This window comes from Mixophyes fleayi, chromosome 4 (assembly GCF_038048845.1).
Source record: "Mixophyes fleayi isolate aMixFle1 chromosome 4, aMixFle1.hap1, whole genome shotgun sequence".
Lineage (NCBI taxonomy): Eukaryota > Metazoa > Chordata > Amphibia > Anura > Limnodynastidae > Mixophyes > Mixophyes fleayi.
In genome coordinates, this window is record NC_134405.1 from 35,547,875 (window position 1) to 35,564,677 (window position 16,803).

The 16,803-nt window shown below is 41.6% G+C and overlaps 1 protein-coding gene across 1 annotated transcript; it reads left to right on the top strand.

The window, feature by feature from the left end:
• Nucleotides 1–2,857: 2,857 nt before the first annotated feature.
• On the top strand, nucleotides 2,858–13,498 carry TUBB4A (tubulin beta 4A class IVa). The gene is made up of 4 exons (XM_075206553.1): nucleotides 2,858–3,026; nucleotides 7,181–7,289; nucleotides 10,604–10,714; nucleotides 11,064–13,498. The coding sequence occupies exons 1-4, from the start codon at nucleotides 2,970–2,972 to the stop codon at nucleotides 12,122–12,124; spliced, it is 1,338 nt and encodes a 445-aa protein (XP_075062654.1). The 5' UTR covers nucleotides 2,858–2,969; the 3' UTR covers nucleotides 12,125–13,498.
• Nucleotides 13,499–16,803: the final 3,305 nt, after the last annotated feature.

Consider the following 16,803-nt stretch of genomic DNA (forward strand, 5'->3'; position numbering starts at 1 on the left):
TCAGCTTATTGGTTGATCAGGTCCTGCTCATATGTTTGTTTCTCTTTGTGAATATGCACTTTGCAAATTTGCTCTATTTACTCTACGCAAACTGGCATAGGTCCAACTCTGCATCCGCTACTTAGTGAGATATCAAAAGTTTTAAAATTATATATTACAGATGAAGAATATAATTTTGGATTACATATTAATTGCCAAAGCATATATATATTTATTGGTTTTCACTTGCGGTAAACAATATCTAGGGAAGACTTACACAACAACTTTTTTACCTCCCCTCCAAAAGATCCTTAAGGGGAGGTCAGGTGGCAGGTGCAGGAGGGGCATGGCCCTGCCTCCTACTATGTAATGTCAAGATTCACTGCATCCCTAAAATTCGGGAGTCCTAAACTCTAAAAACAAATATATATTTTATAATAATATATTTGCCAACTTTGGCACAAAGCTATCCGGAAGGGTGCTCTGTCATGCGGGCGTGGCCATGCGGATTGCGTCGTTAGGCCCTGCCCTTGTCAAATGTTGCCAATTTCGGCCTATCACAGCAGGGGGTGGGACCAGGCTGCTGTGTTTAGCCCTGCCCCCACCAACAAAGAGGGCAGGCTGTGGGAGTTTGCTCTGCTCTCCCAAGAGTCCAGGAAAATTCCCAAAAATTCGGGACTCTCCAGTACATTCTGGGAGAGTAAGCAACTATGAATAATATACAATATATATAATAATATATAATGTATTTGTTATATTAGTATGCAATCTATGTTTTCCACATCTTTGTAGGTATTTAGAATAAGAAAAGATAATGAGAATGACACCCAACATACAGTATAGGTAAAAATGTACTGTGCCGGTGGTACTCATTAACACGGCGCTGTAAAACCCAACATCGTTTTAAACAACGGGAGAATAACGATAGGTGTAATGCCGACAGTAATTAAATCACTACTTACCATATATCAGACATGATGTTTGCCCTAAACAGCTTCAGTACCAAATGACGTCATTGACTATGGACACAGTAAAAATGGCGGTTTTAAAGCGGCAATATCTGGACCCCACACTATGTATAATGGAATACAGGCGTGGGGTCATAGTATTGCTGCTTTAAAATCGCCATTTTCACTGAGTCCATAGTCAATGACGTTATTTGGTACTGAAGCTGTTTAGGGCATTCAGGTTTTACAAAGGACGCTTATTTAAACCTTCGGACAAACTTCATGTCTGATATATGGTAAGTAGTGATTTAATTACTGTCGGGCTTACATCCATTATTCTCCCGTTGTTTAAAACATTGTTGGGTTTTACAGCGCCGTTCTACCGTACCCCATCCTACTGTGCAGCTTTCATGCATACAAAGAAAAGGCACTTAAAGTATAACAACATACGAAACAAAATATGTGGCAAAGTGCAGCTACTCAGCTTTATGTATAGAATTCCCAGAAAAGTGTTTACCTGACTGCAAACCATGCAAGGGTGTGACAGCGCAAGTTGAACACAGAGTGGGCATGGTGCATGAGGACGCAATTAACGCCATCAATGACGCAAATGGTGTCACGCCTGCCTCCACATTTCATACCTCGTCTCCACAGCTCCCACAAGCCAGGTACGACGTATGGCTTTATGTGAAATCAAGACATGTGTAGGGTCATTCTTAAATTTAAAATGGGGACCCCCCCTATGTGACCCGACGTTTGCTTAGAGCATAATATCCCCCCTATCCTCATAATATCCCCCCTATCCTCATAGTATCCCCCTATCCTCATAATATCCCCCTATCCTCATAATATCCCCCCTAGCCTCATAATATCCCCCCTATCCTCATAATATCCCTCCTATCCTCATAATATCCCTCCTATCCTCATAAGATACCCCATATCCTCATAATATCCACCCTATCCTCATAATATCCCCCCTATCCTCATAATATACCCCCTATCCTCATAATATCCCCCCTATCCTCATAATATCCCCCCTATCCTCATAATATCCCTCCTATCCTCATAATATCCCTCCTATCCTCATAATATACCCCCTATCCTCATAATATCCACCCTATCCTCATAATATCCCCCCTATCCTCATAATATCCCTCCTATCCTCATAATATCCCCCCTATCCTCATAATATCCCTCTATACCCCCTATCCTCATAATATCCCCCCTATCCTCATAATATCCACCCTATCCTCATAATATCCCCCCTATCCTCATAATATCCCCCCTATAATCATAATATACCCCCTATCCTCATAATATCCCCCTATCCTCATAATATCCCCCCTATTCTCATAATATCCCCCCTATCCTCATAATATCCCCCCTATAATCATAATATACCCCCTATCCTCATAATATCCCCCTATCCTCATAATATCCCCCCTATTCTCATAATATACCCCCTATTCTCATAATATCCACCCTATCCTCATAATATCCCCCCTATCCTCATAATATCCACCTCATGTCCATATGAACTCATTATCATACGTCCAGTTTGGGGGTACATCAAATGATAGGAAGCAATGCATTGTGAATTAACGATTTCAGTGGGGAGGGAGGTTTTCTGGAGAGAAAAATCGGGACAAATGGAATCCCCCCACTCGTTTATTTCACCGCAGTGTTTTTATTGCTAACTAGCAGTACTACCTGAAGACGGCCACACGGTGGTGACGGCGAGGCGACTCTCTGTAGACGCCCAAAGAAGCGAAAATGGCCGCCCTGACAGCCAAGAAGCTCTAAACTCGCCGTCCTGATCTAAGATGGCCGCCGTCCTAGTCACACGGCGCCATGTGCCCGCTTTCAAAATGGCCGCCGAGAGCGCCATTCCCTCCCCCCGCCTCGCGCCCGTCAGCTTTGTGACGTCACCGGGTATAAAAGAGGCGGGCGCGGCGACGGGGGCGATCAGAAGTCTCGGTGCTGTCATTCGGAGATCACCCTCGACACTGACCGACCCCCCCAACGACACGACACACCGGCAACATGAGGGAGATTGTGCACCTGCAGGCGGGACAGTGCGGCAACCAGATAGGGGCCAAGGTGAGCGGGAGCCTGCGGTACTACGCAGCTGGAAATCTGATATGTCTTCTATATGTGTATAGTGATGTGTGTAACATTACCCGCCTGTAACATTACCCGCCTTCCCGGGGGTACAATGGGGGGACATAGGTGTTATAGTCTCCTGTAGCTTGAGGAACCTCTAAAAACAAATGTATATTATATATAAAAAAAAAAAATATTAATGTAATGTATGTTCTCCCATCTATGTGTATAACATTTTACTGTGTGTATGTATGTATATATATGTGTGTATATGTGTATATATATATATATATATATATATATATATATATATATATATATATATATATATATAAATTATTATTCCCTCCATTTGCAACATCTGTGCTTGTGTTAAGGCTCCCTAGAGCATTCATACACTGAATTCCTCTATTATAATACAATCACAGGATTGTGCCTGGGCTGTCTGGCACAGCTTTATATATATATATATATATATATATATATATATATATATATATATATATATATATAACATGTTGGGTTGCCATTTGGATGTATTGCTGTTCAGCAGAGCTTACACTCAGATGTACTATAAAGAGATGGGATAATTCAGGGTGAGGAAGCTGCCCTTGCAGACCTGTCTAGATGCCATGCTAGGAATGGCTGTAGTATATACAGAGGCTTCTCTGTCACTGGTATACTAGGGGTGGGGGGAGGCTGTGCCAGTCATACAGCAGCAGTGAGATGACGCCTCTGCTCTCAGCAATGCAGGGATATGAGCAGGGTGTGGTGGGAGCTGACGGTGTATCTGTGGCACTGCCATTGTGTGTTCTGTCAGATGTGCATAGAGGGAGGGGAAAGCCTAAATATTTATAGGAGGCTGCATAATGCAGTTTATCATGGGTGACTGTAGCACTGATTGCGCAGTGTCTTTTATAGGGAAAAGGGCGGGATATAGGTTATGCTTATTTACCCTGGCTGGCCACAGCACTTCTATATGATTGTACAGGGAAGAGGAGTGGTTTCTGGTGCTGTGTCGCAGATGTGTTAATGGTGTAATATCTGTGTGCATGAGGCAACCTCGCCCGGCACACCTCCCACCACCTCCCTTCCCAGCCGGATCTGCCTGCACCAGTGTCAGGTGACACACAGGGTGCAGGAATGGGCTAGACCTGTGTCACTGTAGAATGACAAAGCAGGAGTGTGTATATCTATATATCACCGCTGGCCTGTCTGTACCATTATTTCTCAGAGTAGCATACAAATTTAACAGGATTAATTTTAAAAAAATCATATGACATTAGTCTTAACTCATTTGCATTTAACAGATGCTGGGAATGATTGCAGTATGCAAATTTTCAGCCAGCAGTGCCAATCTGCATTTTGCTTGTTCTGTCTCTATACCTGGGATGTACAGTTGCAGGTTTGCATGCAAATATTTACATATCTTCCATGCAGAGTATTTTGAAAGGATAGCTGTGCAATGGCCTTCTGCTCTGTCTGATGACAAGGGGCCTTCCTGTTACAGTGGTTTGTGGCTGCTGGGGGATGGGTATGCAGATGCTGGATATAAAAGGCTGATAACAGCTGTCCCTGCTTGTATTGTCACCAGATTTATCTGGTTCTTTGGCAGAACAGCAGCATTTTAAATTGTTGGTGAATAACCGGGGGATTTTGTGCGCACAGTGATGCCTTTATTTTTGTAGGCGTGCAACTCTGAATGTGTATTACAGTGACCAGATACACCCTGGGGAGTGTGCACCATTTCCTGTGTCTTGTCATTAGACTTTATTCCCATAGCATGCAGAACCACACTCTGTTATCTTGCAAGATAATGGAGACTAGCTTTACAACTGCTAATTTGATGGCTCATGTGTCTCGTGTTTAATGCCAAAAATATGGATCCTCTGCAGATCAGTTCTGTGTTTTAATACTCATTAGAATTAAACAATGCTTTTAGTGAAACCTTTTGTATTGGAGAAGAACAATATACTATGATCTGATAAAACCGAGTAAATGTCAGAGGGTGCAGTAAACGTCAAAACATGAATTACGGGGAAGTAGAGGTATAAACTGATGCACTCCTGCTCGGAAAAGAGAATACAGTGCTTTATTAAGCAATAATACATAGATCTTTATTTTATTTTTTTTATCCAATTTGAGAAGGTTACTATGAAAACGGGTCGTACTACTGGACGTAAAGATAAATTATAAACCTTTTACGGAACATCCAATCAACTCTTGCTAGATAAACCATACCGTAGATATTGGTAAATTTCAATAGCCTAGATCACCTAAATTAGGAATACCATATAGGAGGAGGGGGCGGTCAACCCTTACGACAAAGATGATTATAAGCCAAAAAGATGAAGGAAGTCTTGCACAACCACAGTTTACTTGAAATGACTCACTGAAAAGGCTATTCACTGACATTATTTTATTGACCATTGTATAGCGGAAACATATTACACAGCGTTTTGGAGAGATTATATAATCATTCACATCGATCCCAACCATTGGATCTTAGTCTGTATTACACAGCTACACTAGCATCCTCACCATTTATTTATATAGCACCACTGACTCCGCAGTGCTGTACAGAGAACTCTCTTGCATCAGTCCCTGCCCCATTGGAGCCTACAGTCTAAATTCCTTAATACACGCACAAGGACTAGGTCAATTTTGATAGCAGCCAATTAACCTACTAGTATGTTTTTGGAGTGGGAGGCACCCGGAGGAAACCCACGCAAACACGAGGAGAACATACAAACTCCACACAGATAAGGCCATGGTTGGGAATTGAACTCATGACCCCAGTGCTGTGAGGCAGAAGTGCTAACCACTGAGCCACCGTGCTGTCCCACTATTGGGTCAACTTCATCAGATGCCAGTGTGTCTTTGGAAATGGGAGGAAACACAGTGAGCCATACATTCTCCAGGTATTGAAGCTGTACAGCTGCGTTCATACCGCAGAGCACCAGAGCTGACAAGCAGCTTGCTGTATAATATGTCCATGCAGATAGCTGAACGGACAGCTAGGACTTTGTATGATCAATGCATAATTCCAGCACTCGGGATCCAATTTCATTGTAGTCACTGCATTGATTCATTTCCCAACTATAATCCCCTCCAACACACCAGGCTTTCCACAGCTAACAGACAAGCATTAAAGCTTGGAGGCCTCTTCCAAATCAGAGTGCGGCCTTGCAGCTTGCATAATATAGCGCTGGTGTATCTTAAGTCACTGCAGAATTCACTTCTCATGCCAGTTGTGGATTCAGATATGATGCATTTAACAAACAAATATAAAGTTGGGAGGGGGGTTTATATCTAAAATCCAATTACATACACAGTAGAAACAAGCTATCAAGAATGGTTTGGATAGGACACACTAAAAACACCCAAATTGAAGTTTCTGCATCACCAGTGGTACAACAGAGTATAAAGCAGTTTTTTAACTTGCTGCTGGGGGTCTGATCTAAATTGCCACCTCTGGGTTGTCTTTGAGTAGCCCAGAATATTATGTATTATGAGGCTTCACAAAGTGTCCAGTATCTTTAACCATCCTGACTTTATTTTCTCCACTTGTTTATGTACCCTGTTATACCATTTACTTGGTTACCTGTTACTAGTTATGAAAAGTAACTTTGTATTAATTGGTCTCTACTGTTTTGCTAACTCTGACCATGAATAGATCATATCAAAATTGTAAAATTCCTGGACCTACATAGTACTTCTCTAACTTTCCCAATGAGACTTTAACATTCATGTAAATATATGTAATGTTCCAGGACTCCACTTTCAAGGGCTTACAGTACTGGCTAGTAAGGAACCCTGGGAGATTCAATTAGGAGTGATGTGCACACTTCCACCCATTACAGTAAAGAATTTCTGCTTATTTTTTTTTATCATCCCTCTATGGGATACAAGGAAAAATGGGTGGAGATTTCATCCTCGACATTGTGTCTGATTCTCGTGACGCATTGCACAGAATTGAATCTCCCCCCTTTGGGTCTGTCTAACATCCTATATGTGTATACAGTATGTTTTATTGCATGTAATTCATATACTGGATGCTTGGTCTTTGTATAGTCTGTAGCAATACACATGATGCTGAATACATCGAATATTACTATATTTTTGTATGACTACTGTCTTTCTCTCTGCAGTTTTGGGAAGTGATTAGCGATGAGCACGGAATCGATCCCACAGGGGCCTACCATGGGGACAGTGACTTGCAGTTGGAGAGAATTAACGTGTATTATAACGAGGCCTCAGGTACGATCTCTGCCATGAAGGAGTTACTCTTCTAGAGTGAAAGAATGTGTCTGTGTAGTCAGATGTATATCTCCTCTGTATGTATTCCGGAATGTGGCGCGTTCTACAAGGGCTCACTTGTCTTTCCATCGCTCTCCATAATTTAGTTCAAGGAAATATGCTTATGTTTGGGGTTTATTTTTCACTGGATTTTCAGCACACCATTTTACCTTAAGCGCTAGCCTACCTTTAAGGGCTGCTCATCTTTATACTTGCATTATTTCTAAATCTTCTCTTAATGCAGCTGCAAGATGCACAATAGTTGGACCCCGGGCTGTCACTGACAGCCGCTTACCTCTTTGATCACTAGAACATTCAGGGTGGGGAGGGGGGATCATAAGCTATCGACTGGGAATTCCCTCTTTGGTGGCAGCTCCAAAATTACTGATGGGGAGTTCTAGATGGGATATTTTTCACTCTAGTTGTTAGAAATAGTGTCTACAGGATGTTACAGCAGCTAAAAGTGAAGAGAGAAATTATATAGAAATAATGAAAAAATAAAAACTACCTTGTCCCACAAGCATCATACATTTTGCATGACATAAGTGCATTACATCTGTGTAACTTCAGTTACCATGAAATTCCCCCAAACTGACTTCAGCCCCCCAAAAAGCTAAGATGGTATGCACATGGATATGCCCACCTGTGTTTCTGGACCCTACAACTCAGATTGTGGGGGGGTAATACTGTTTGGAATTGAGATATCCAGATGAGCCACACAAATGCATTTTGGTGTACATATTTAGGGCTTCTCAAATAGGTTAACTCTACCTACTGAAAGTGTCAGAAACTGCACTCTGCCGAGTCTGCATAGTGTGTGTGTGACAAACTCACCTGGCCTGTCTAGCAATTTTTATAATCCCATTTTATATACCAACTTATTCATTATAAATTTCTGCCACCAACAAGTTTTGTTTCAGAGCAGAACTCTTTCAGGAAGCCTCTGACTACTCCCTGACCAATCTCCAACTCGAAACTTAAATCTATTTATCATTACTCACAAAATACCCAGTATTTCAGTTATGCACCATTATAAATGACCAAGCTTTACTAGCACATGAATTCATTAAATTGGACTGAATGTAATTAAATGGAATTTAACATAGTAGAATAGCCACAATGCTTTGGGTATGTAAAAAAAAATAAAAAATTATGTACAGTAATATTATGCAAGAGTTTCTTAAGCAATTTATGTTTTTGTATTCTCTATCTGTTGTCAGAGAAAGTGGAAATAGAGAATACCAATTGGATTGGTGTTTTGGTGAAATGATCAAAGATGCTTTACCCTCATGGTGACTTTAAAAGATCAGCTCTCACCTTGGTCACTTGGAAAGGCATATTATATGTTAGGGGGACCTTCACACCAGGCTGTGAATTGCAATCCACAGGGTATAAATTTACCTACATGTGGGTTTGAAAGATCACTATAAAATCAATTGGAGGGTTTTAGGTTAGTATGGTTTCTCTTGGAGCCTAGTTTTGGGAATGACCTATTAAGATGCCTTGGTACTAATTATACAGTTGGCTTTCATTTTTGCAAAAAGCAATAGAGAAATTGCTTTGTATACATCTATTTACTAGAAATATTATAGGACTCTGCACCAGCTCTGCAAGAGAAGTCTATTGCCCTTAGTTCAGAGCACATGGTCAGTCTGGAGTCTGCAAGTTTCCTTAACCGAACACCACCTTCTGGGTGAGGACACAGGCACAGTAGAATGCAAGTTGAGAGCATATGTTCATTGGAGATGTCTGCAGAGTTAGAGTGTAACCCCTTATGTATCTGCACCCAGACATATCATAGGTGGTACGTACGCTCACAAGGAGAGAGCATTTTATGTTTTCATGGTTTGGTTTGTTTTTTTTTATGAACTCGTGACTTTATGCTAATCACAGAAAAAACATATGGAATGTTTTATGTTGACTTCTCACTTTGTCCATGCAATGAAAAACTATCTTTCATACGCTACCATATTTGTGTTGTAAAATGTACTTTTAAAATACCCACTGAAACTCAGGCTGCAAAAAACATTATAATTGACCTGGTCATGTAGAGGCCAAAACCATCTGAATATGAAGGGTTTTTGTCAGATTGCGCAAATAGTCACAGATAAAATACCCAGTAATCACCAGTGTTCCTGAAACAAGTGCTGTTTTACTCTGCAAAAGGAAAAAAATATATAGAATACAGTTATTGATGTCCTGTCATATGGGCTAAATGCTAAAAATATACAAAACACCCTGTAATCCTCATCTCGCAAGCATATTCTTCATCTAGTACATGAATTATTAATCATGTAGTAATATTTTGAACAAGTTCCCAATTTCTTATGTCATTTATCAAAATATATATACTTTATAGCTTTAAGTTGCTGCAAGTAATGAAACTAACATGTCAAAGGCTTTGTATTGCTGGGCTGAGTAATATACATGAAATCACTTCCTCCCCATGTTGGGTGGAAGAATAAGACTGTTTTACAGACTCGCTTAGTGGAAATGCACATTGTGGATTGGCTGATGTATACATAGGGGCGGGGTCAGTGATGTCATAGTAACTTGGTTGACTATTGTCAACTTTGTCCTGTATTGGACGTGAATAGGATGCAGTCAGTGTTAAGCTGGTGTTACATTTTAACAGCTGCCATGTAAACACAGGATGTTGTATTTTATTTGGCTTTTAGTTCCATTTTAAATTTGAAAGTGCAGTGGGTGCTTTAAGTCAATAAAACAAAGTAAACTATTGAACTGAGGCACCAACATCATTTAGGACCCAAAAGAAAGAAGTTAAGCACACTTTATGTAAAATTATTCATAGAACACCCTATTTTATATACATATGCTGGATTTACAAAATGCAAATGTCAGTTCCCATTAGTTCATAGTATATTTATGGATCATGTGTTTAACACTGATGTCAATCCTAACTTTACTACAAATCTGATAGCAAGGTGATGCTTTAGGGCTTGTTCAGATTAAATTTTTTTGTGTAAGTTGCTCATATCACAAACTCTGAATAGATGATATTCTGCAGCTTGTGTATATGGAGATTGATCTGGGTGACAGCACCGTATTCAAAGTAGTGATTAGTACATAACAGGAGCCAACACCTGCAGGAACAACCTCTTCTGAATGAGTCCTTGTGTTTAGAGTTAAGACACTAATTGGTCTTAAACTAATATATGTAATCTTTGTGTCTCACGTCCTAAGCAAAAGTTCATAAAGAGCAGATGGTTTGCTGATTGTCCACATGTCCTAACCACCACTATCTTTTCTTCTAGGTGGGAAATATGTCCCCAGAGCCATCCTCGTAGACTTGGAACCAGGCACCATGGACTCTGTACGTTCTGGACCATTTGGACAGATCTTCAGACCAGACAACTTTGTATTTGGTAAGGCAAAGTACATGGCTCTTAGAAAGTGTGGTGTGGATGTTTTTTGCAACTTGTGCAATAGACTTGAACTACCGTAGGTCCTGAACAGTGCTAAAGTAATGAGCCTCCACTCTGCTTATGTCTTGCTTGCCTTAACACCCATGGAAATACGCTTGTCTGTCAATTACAGAACTGGGCCTGAGTTATTGCTCAAACGTCCCTAATGTAATCTGCTGCTGACCAATGGTTGGTCTGTGCATAAGTGTTTACATTGCTTGCTGATGTCGCAGTCTGCGTTTTCATAAGCAATTGAGTTTCTGGTTTGGGCTTCTGTGTCTTAACCTTGCTTTTTGGCCTTTTCATGCAGGTCAAAGTGGTGCTGGAAACAACTGGGCCAAAGGTCACTACACAGAGGGAGCAGAGTTGGTGGACTCTGTGATGGATGTGGTGAGGAAGGAGTCTGAGAGCTGCGACTGTCTGCAAGGATTCCAGCTCACTCACTCTCTGGGTGGTGGAACTGGCTCTGGTATGGGAACACTTCTCATCAGCAAGATTAGGGAAGAGTACCCTGATCGCATAATGAATACCTTCAGTGTGGTACCCTCCCCCAAAGTTTCAGATACAGTGGTAGAACCTTACAATGCCACACTCTCTGTACACCAGCTGGTAGAAAACACAGATGAGACCTACTGCATAGACAATGAAGCTCTGTATGATATCTGCTTCCGCACCCTCAAGTTGACCACTCCCACATATGGTGATCTTAATCACTTGGTCAGTGCAACCATGAGTGGTGTCACCACCTGCCTGCGCTTCCCCGGTCAGCTCAATGCTGATCTTCGCAAATTGGCAGTCAACATGGTCCCCTTCCCACGTCTTCACTTCTTTATGCCAGGCTTCGCCCCTTTGACCAGCCGCGGAAGCCAGCAGTATCGTTCTTTAACTGTTCCCGAGCTCACCCAGCAGATGTTTGACTCCAAAAATATGATGGCTGCATGCGATCCAAGACACGGACGTTACTTGACTGTGGCGGCTATCTTCAGAGGTCGTATGTCCATGAAGGAAGTAGATGAGCAGATGCTGAATATCCAGAACAAGAACAGCAGCTACTTTGTGGAATGGATCCCAAACAATGTCAAGACTGCAGTGTGTGACATCCCACCACGTGGTCTGAAGATGGCGGCCACCTTCATAGGCAACAGCACTGCCATCCAAGAGCTCTTCAAACGCATCTCTGAGCAGTTCACTGCAATGTTCCGCCGCAAGGCCTTCCTTCACTGGTACACAGGAGAAGGCATGGACGAGATGGAGTTCACCGAGGCTGAGAGCAACATGAATGACTTAGTGTCAGAATACCAACAGTACCAAGATGCCACAGCAGAAGAGGGAGAGTTTGAAGAGGAGGGCGAGGAAGAGGAGGTTGCTTAAGTCCATTCACCCTAACCCGCACAAATTAAAGATCCCTTCCATCCGAAATCCCGTCATCAGATAGCAGACACCTTTCCCTTTTGTGAGAAACGGCAGAGCCTCTGAATAGGTGAAGGGTTAGCTTAAGATTTAAACCGCACGCTTTACCCTTGTGCAATGGCACACGCATATCTAAGGCCTTGTAAAGCTGGTGACCACACTAATCTTAAGTGGTTGGCAATACACTAGTCTCATTAGTTCATAAGAACGTTCTTGGTGTTTGTATTGTAGCTGGACAATGAACAGCCTAGTGTGACTCAGTTTTGTGATATAGCATGTAAATTTTATAAATGATCTCTGCTCGCATGAGCCAAAGAGACCTACTTATATTGCTGTGGAGGGTTTGTGGAGTAGATGTTGGTTTAAGAAAGTAATCTGTAACAGTGCTAGAACTGTCACTAATTCCCCACACCCCTCTTCATACCAGTAATTGCCTGCTGTTCACTCTTACACCGCATACACGTGACCATTGTAATGTTTAAGGCACAGAGAATTGCGGGCTGATGCTTTAGAATATATATTGTCTTGCCGGTTCCCAACTATCGGATAAAATATCTAATCTCACAGCTGTGCACACTGGAACAGGCAGATTTGTTAGTTTTTTGGGGTTTTATCTCCCACTAACTGCACTACTACCGGCTTTAGTACGACAGTTTTCTTTTTGTGAAATTTAGGTGACTTGATTTTAGATATTTATATCTGTTCTGAGGCTCTGCTGCCCACTTTTCTCACTGCCAACAGCTGCGACATGTCCACCCTCTGTGCTGCGGCTGCTTCTATTGGTCAGCTGGTAGATTCCACCCCGGCAGGGTTTAAGGACGGCACTTGCCACCTCTCCTAACCATGCTAACACTAGTGTTGTATGTCACCCCCTAGCTCCTGTGCATGGCAAACCTCCCTCTCTTCCCCCCACCTTGGATCTGGAACCCCCATGACTCTTCCCACCCATCCCTCTTTTTATATTTGGCACAGGAGACTTAACTCCTTTCTCCACCAATATGGTGAACAGTTCATTGTCCATGTACAGTCAATGCTCACTGGGGAGGAAGAAGTAAGACTACCCCCTGGTGGTAAATATGCTCCGCTCGTTTAAAGGATCCATTCCAGGGATTCAAGAGACTCCAGGATCACATGTCCAGATTCCTCCATCCCCTCAATGTTTCTTACCGCATTTCTTCTTTTTTTGTCTGTATGGTTTAAGTGAGTACATACATGTGATTTGTGAATCTGTTACCTGAATCAATGGACCTGCCGCACAGGATGAAGGCACTTACCCCAGCAATGCTGTCATGTCTGCACACTAAACTACTGAATAAAGGGCCTGTGCGCAAATCATTCCTGTGTTGTGTGAACTGAAATGGGGGGGGGGGGGGGGGTTTAAAAAAAAAATAATTGTACATTGCTACTGAACATGGTGTGTAAATCATCTGTAATGGTCTATAAAGCTGGCCACCACATGCAGGACAATTTTGCCACTCTGCATAAACCCATGATAATGGCTCAAATATCCAGTTTGGCCACATATATGTAGAGGCCAGACAAGGAAAAAAATCTGGTTTGGTGGCTGCATCATTCTGGTATGACTGGGCCTGGTTAGTGCAGGTGGAAGGTAACAAGACCACCGGTAGATGGGTTTACACCAACTAACATGCCTAATAATTACCTGATGGTTTTAAATTGATCATTGGGCACTGCGGCTGCTTTCTGTTCAGATGCTGTGAAATCTGGTCAGTTGATCTTAATCTAGCATAGTGATGTTGGCCTTAGTCAAGTAAAGGGGACTGCTTGTTATAGGGGCAGTATATCTCGCTTTCCATTTGCACTTGTTTACTGAACATTAGGAATGAATGCTTTAAAAACACCAAAAAAACTAGTTTCTATAATGGTGGTGTCCTGTTCTTTCCAATCTCTTTTCCCCAATAATTCCATTATTTCCTCCCAGAGTTCTCCTGTTAATCTACTTGAGGTGTGATAATCCTCTTGCAATACATTAGCAAGGGATATGTGCCATTAGTGTGGGAAGTGAACAGGGGGTCTAATCTAAAAAGGTCTGGTACCATGACTGGCTTTAGTCTAAAAGAAAAAAAATAAATTACTTTTGCCCATGTATATATGCATGCTCTAACCTTATACAGAACACTCATTTACCACAAATTCTAGAATTAAAAGTGAAGTGAAGATGAAGTTCATGAGACTTGGCGAGTAAGAAGGGTACTGTAACTATTGAATGCATCAAATGGTGGCTGGATCTTGCTTCTTACAAACTGGTAAATAGGTTTTTGGTTTTTTTTTAACAGAAGTGCTCTATCGCGTACTAGGAGAAAAAATTTAAAAATCTAAACCTCTGTCATCTTGGGTCATGGTCATAGGGCAATAACAGAGCTTGATCTCTGCTTTCTCTGAACAAAATTTCATAAAGACAAATGCTTTGGGAAATACGATGCATGATGGCTGTAAGTTCTCCACAGTATACCTAACACCCGTCCTTGCATGCAAACCAGAGGAGGCGTCTCAGAAGCCATTTCAGCTTCCCAATAAATCTATTTTATGACCCTTGTGTAAAGTGAGCAAATAACTCTTCAAATGAACTTCAAACTAAGAGCAGGTGTGTGCGGGAAAAAGGTAGTCTTATGGTAATCATCCACACGTACGTGCCTGGCGTCTTATCTATCCTCATGAGTTCAACAGTAATTCTAAGCTGAAGCCCTTTGTACTATTAGTGTATTATATAATGTTTGCACAGTAGCTTTGTGTTGGGTGTGTCAGAACAATGTATAACCTATATGCATAGGTGTTTAGCAGCATATAGTCACACAGCGAGTGAATACATTCCTGTATGACTATCAGGATAGGGGCATGTTCCAGTATGAGCTGGATCACCATGAGGTGCAATGGTATCAAGTAGAGAATGAGATCTAATGGAAGAATATAATTGTGAATCAAAAAAAGCTTAATTCAACCACGGTTTATAACAAATGGCTATAGAACCTGATGCAAAGGTACTGTGATCAGCCTTTTGTTGGGGGAGGAGTGTGGTCTATGAATAGATGGGGTGGGAAGCGCTGTGTTTACAAAGCCTATGAGTAAGTGCGTGCCAAGGATGGAGTGGGTCTAGATATCATGTCCTCTATGCACTGTCTTTATTCAGTAAGAACAAATGTTCTGATCTGTATTTTTAAAGATGCATTACCTTCTAAGTTGCATAACATTTGGTTTGTCACCTGACCTGATTTTCTGGCAGGGCTAAGACAAACCACAGAGCCTTGAGAACTAGCTGCATGGAGTAACAGCAGGGCTTCAGAAAGGGAACTGGGTTCAGCAGAGCTGTAACTTGGAATTCTAGCGCCTGGGGCGAGAGACAAATGCCACCCCTTAGCCCTCAATTTTAACTAAGTGCACCTAAAATATTCCTAAATTGCTCCACCCTTCAGCGTTGCGCCCTGGGCGGTCGCACAGCCCTAGTTACGGCCCTGGGGTTCAGTATAAGTGAAATTCTACTTCTAAAAAATTCAATATATTTCAATATATATATTCAATATATTTGGTGACTTTGTCATTGCTGCCCGAGACACACTGCTATTTGTTTACCTTGGCCTCCAAACTAGCATATCTTTGTCTAGTATCCTCACACAAAGACCAGATTACACAGAGTAGCTTGATTCATAAGCCGCACATCAAATCACAAATAGCCTGTTGTATTCAGCTGATACTGCAACAGAAATACTCCAGTGTGATGACATTGGCTGAGCAGATTCGTCATCAACTATTTATATAGCTCCACTAATTCCGCAGCGCTGTACAGAGAAGTCACAGCAGTCCCTGCCCCGTTGGAGCTTACAGTTTAAAGTCCCTAACATACTGAGAGATGTCAATTTTATTGGCGTATAAACTCCACACAGATAAGTCCATGGTGTGTAATCTAACGCATGACCCCAGTGCTGTGAGGCAGAAGTGCTAACCACTAAGTCACTGTGATCCCCAACTAAATTGATTTAAATATTGAGTGAAACTAGGTATAAAATGCTTTTCCACCATTCCCCCAGACAGCTCTCTGTACAGGACTTTGTGACTTCAAGTTTAAAAAACAATTTATAATAAAACTTATGGAACTGTCATCTGTATGGAAAGCAGGAGTGTAGAAGAATGGTATAAGATGTATTGGTAGCACTATTCTAGAACAATGGTGACATTATAGATATGGAATTCAAATGATTTTGGACAATATTAATAGATTTACAAACAATCACCTTAGAGCACCTATTGTTGTGTATTACACTCTCTGTTGGTCCTTTTGTACTAATAGTATATTTATACATTTGCTGCGTATCATGCCCCAAACTGTCTTGCACATTTGCCCTTTTCCTGTACTGCTGTGAAAGGACATTCCTGGAAGTCCTTAGTCAGACTGAGACAGCTGCAAGCTCCAAGTATGGGTGATGGGGACTTGTAGGGCTACAGCACACCCTACTGGTTGCAACTGAAAACTACATGTGATGGAAACATACGCATATTTTTTATTTTTTTCTTTACATATCAAGTAAGGTCTCCTTTATGCATTTTAGTTCCCTTTCGATGATCAGTGGTGGTACAGTAATACCTTTTGGAAAAACTAACATTTTTAGTAAATGACACGACCTTTC

Coding starts and splice junctions, on each gene's coding strand:
- TUBB4A (XM_075206553.1), top strand. CDS start 2,970: ATGAGGGAGATTGTGCACCTGCAGGCGGGACAGTGCGGCAACCAGATA. Junction 3,027..7,180: donor GCAACCAGATAGGGGCCAAG/GTGAGCGGGAGC, acceptor TTCTCTCTGCAG/TTTTGGGAAGTGATTAGCGA. Junction 10,715..11,063: donor ACCAGACAACTTTGTATTTG/GTAAGGCAAAGT, acceptor CTTTTCATGCAG/GTCAAAGTGGTGCTGGAAAC.